The sequence below is a fragment of the Bison bison genome, unplaced genomic scaffold, assembly GCF_000754665.1.
Source record: "Bison bison bison isolate TAMUID 2011002044 unplaced genomic scaffold, Bison_UMD1.0 scf7180017864285, whole genome shotgun sequence".
Taxonomy (NCBI): Eukaryota; Metazoa; Chordata; class Mammalia; order Artiodactyla; family Bovidae; genus Bison; species Bison bison.
The window spans coordinates 1,740,248-1,742,837 of record NW_011494857.1 but is presented as its reverse complement, the minus strand read 5'-3'; the positions used below and the strand labels follow the sequence as shown (position 1 = coordinate 1,742,837).

The following is a 2,590-nucleotide window of genomic DNA, read 5'->3' as shown; positions in this document are numbered from 1 at the left end:
AAGAGACTTGGGTTTGATCCCTGGGTTGGGAAGATCCCCTGGAGAAGGAAATGGCAAGCCACTCCAGTATTCTTGCCTGGGAAATGCCAGGGACAGACGAGCCTGGTGGACTACAGTCCATGGGGTCACAAAGAGTCAGACACGACTGAGCGCACACACACAAGCCCTCTTAGGAGAAACTCTTTGCCAACGCACTGCTTCTCAATCTCTCCCTGGATGACAGGGAGAGGAAGCAGGTATGGGATAGTGAGCTGACACCCCAGGGATGGAAATACGATTTGTTATTAATATGTCCACATTACAATTCATAATTATTAACCAACAATATTAACATATTAACATTATAAGGACAGTGCTAACTTCATCATTCATTTCTAATAATAATAGCTCATTCTTTTTTTTTTTCTTTTGGCCCATCCTTGCAGCGGCTTGTGGGATTTTAATTCCCAGACCAGGGATTGAACCCAAGCCCTTGACAGTGAAAGCACCAAGTCCTAACCTGGACCACCCACCAGGGAAGTCTCAGGTAGTTCAGTCTTCCTTTTTAAAAATAAACTTAAATATATATATATATATATTTATTTGGCTGCACCTGGTCTTAGTTGCAGCACGCAGGATCTAGTTCCACTGACCAGGGATCGAATCCGGGGCCTCTGCATGGGGAACATGGGAGTCCTAACCTCTGGACCATCAGGGAGGAGCTGTGCTAAGAATGTACCTCACATTGTCCTTCAGACCCTTCAAGGGTAGCTTTTATGATTTCCCCCCTTCTCAGATGGGGAAACTGAGGCCCAGAGAGGTCAAATCACAGGCTTAAGGGCCCCCAGCCTCAAAGCCAGGATTCGAACCCAGGGTCAGTGTGATGTTTTCCCTTGTTCTCTTAAGTTTTGCACTCCTGGGCCTTCTGGGTTCTATCTTGTAAATTTCTGCTGCTGCTGCTGCTAAATAGCTTCAGTCTGTGTCCGACTCTGTGCGACCCCATAGACGGTAGCCCACCAGGCTTCCCCATCCCTGGGATTCTCCAGGCAAGAACACTGGAGTGGGTTGCTATTTCCTTCTCCAATGCATGATAGTGAAAAGTGAAAGTGAAGTCGCTCAGTCATGTCCGACCCTTAGTGACCCCATGGACTGCAGCCTACCAGGCTCCTCCGTCCATGAGAGTTCTAGGGAGCGTTTTTGCCACCGGTGGGGAAAGTTGGACACAGCTTGGCGGGAGTCAGCAGGCTTGCGAGGCCCGTCTTTGGCTGGTGTCTGGGAATCTGAACTTCAGGAGGCTGATAACACGGGCTCCCTGCACCTCAACTGTGTAAACCAAATGCTTTCTGCTGAACATCTGTTTTCCTTCCCGGACTCTGAAATTTGGGTACGCGCTGGGCAGGCGGTGCCTATGTGACCAGCCCCCAATAAAAACTTCCAGTGCGGAGTCTCTGATGCACTCATCACACGTGTTGTAACACCTTGGGATTAAGCACGTCCCACGTGACTCCACGGGGCTAGGGCTCTGGCCCCCACACGCCTTCCGCTTTCGCTGCATCGTTTCTCTGTGCTCCCGTACCCTCCGCCCCGTGGCGAGGTTGGCAGGGCGTTCTCTTAAAGGCTACGAGAGGCCCCGCCATCCTCCCCGCAACGTGGAGACGCTGCGCCTGCCCCTTCCTGAGGTTCTAGCGTCCCTCTCCTTCGGCAGAGCGGGAAACGGAGGCACAGGGTGGGCAGCAGGGAGCCAGGGTTCCGGGCGTGTGTGGACCCCTGTTTCCTATACGCGGTGAGACCCCGAGGGCCGCCCTCTATGGCCGCTACCGCTCTTCCCCGCCCCCGGGCGCCCCCTCTGGACAGTGAGAGGATACAGGTCTCGATGTTGGCGCCCACTATATACCCGGCAACGTCGAAGTTGATGCGGATGAATTTGCCCTGCAAGGGAGGCGGGTGGAGGGGCTTAGCCGAGGGTCCTGCTGGCCTGGGGAGCACCCCCAACCCACACTCACCCCTCCGAGAGTCAGCCTGTCTCTTGACTATCTCCCTCCAATCTGAACCCCTTCCGATCATGAGGTTCCAGCTGGGGCCGGGATGCGGTGGGGAGCGGCGCCTCCCGGGGAGAATTCAAGGTCCACGCACCTCTGACTTCTTTCCTTAGGACCCAGGTCCCCAGTTCCCCTTCATCCTTCAGGCCCAGGAGCCATGGATCCCAGGTACCTCCCCCCTCACGGACCCACACGTCCTGTCTCCCCCCAACCTTTCTTCGCTCCCAGTTCCAGGTTCATTAACTCGAGCCCAGGCCCTGCCCTCCCCCAGCACTCACGAAGCGGGAGGAGTTGTCATTCTTCACCGTCTTGGCGTTGCCAAAGGCCTCCAGGACCGGGTTAGCCTGAAGAAGCTGCCGCTCCAGCTCACCCTGCAGGGCGTCGGGGATGGCTTGTCAGTGGCGGGGTCGGGGGGTGAGGGCACTGGCCCCGCGTGGGGTGGGGGTCTGGCTGAGTGTCTGTGTGTGAGGGCCTTTGGTGTCTATCGTGGGCGTGTGCCAGCTTTCCCGGATCGTGGGCTTGCCCTTAGTCTGTTGTGAAGTGAATGAGGAAACTTCTCTAAGATCCATTGT

At 55.3% G+C, this 2,590-nt stretch overlaps 1 protein-coding gene across 1 annotated transcript in view; it reads right to left on the bottom strand.

Moving 5' to 3' along the window:
* MYH14 (myosin, heavy chain 14, non-muscle) overlaps nucleotides 1–2,590 on the bottom strand; it is a 77,206-nt gene that overhangs the window by 62,155 nt on the left and 12,461 nt on the right. Inside the window, 2 exon segments of the mRNA XM_010849644.1 lie at nucleotides 1,845–1,908; nucleotides 2,297–2,389. Coding sequence (XP_010847946.1) covers nucleotides 1,845–1,908; nucleotides 2,297–2,389 — 157 coding nt within the window.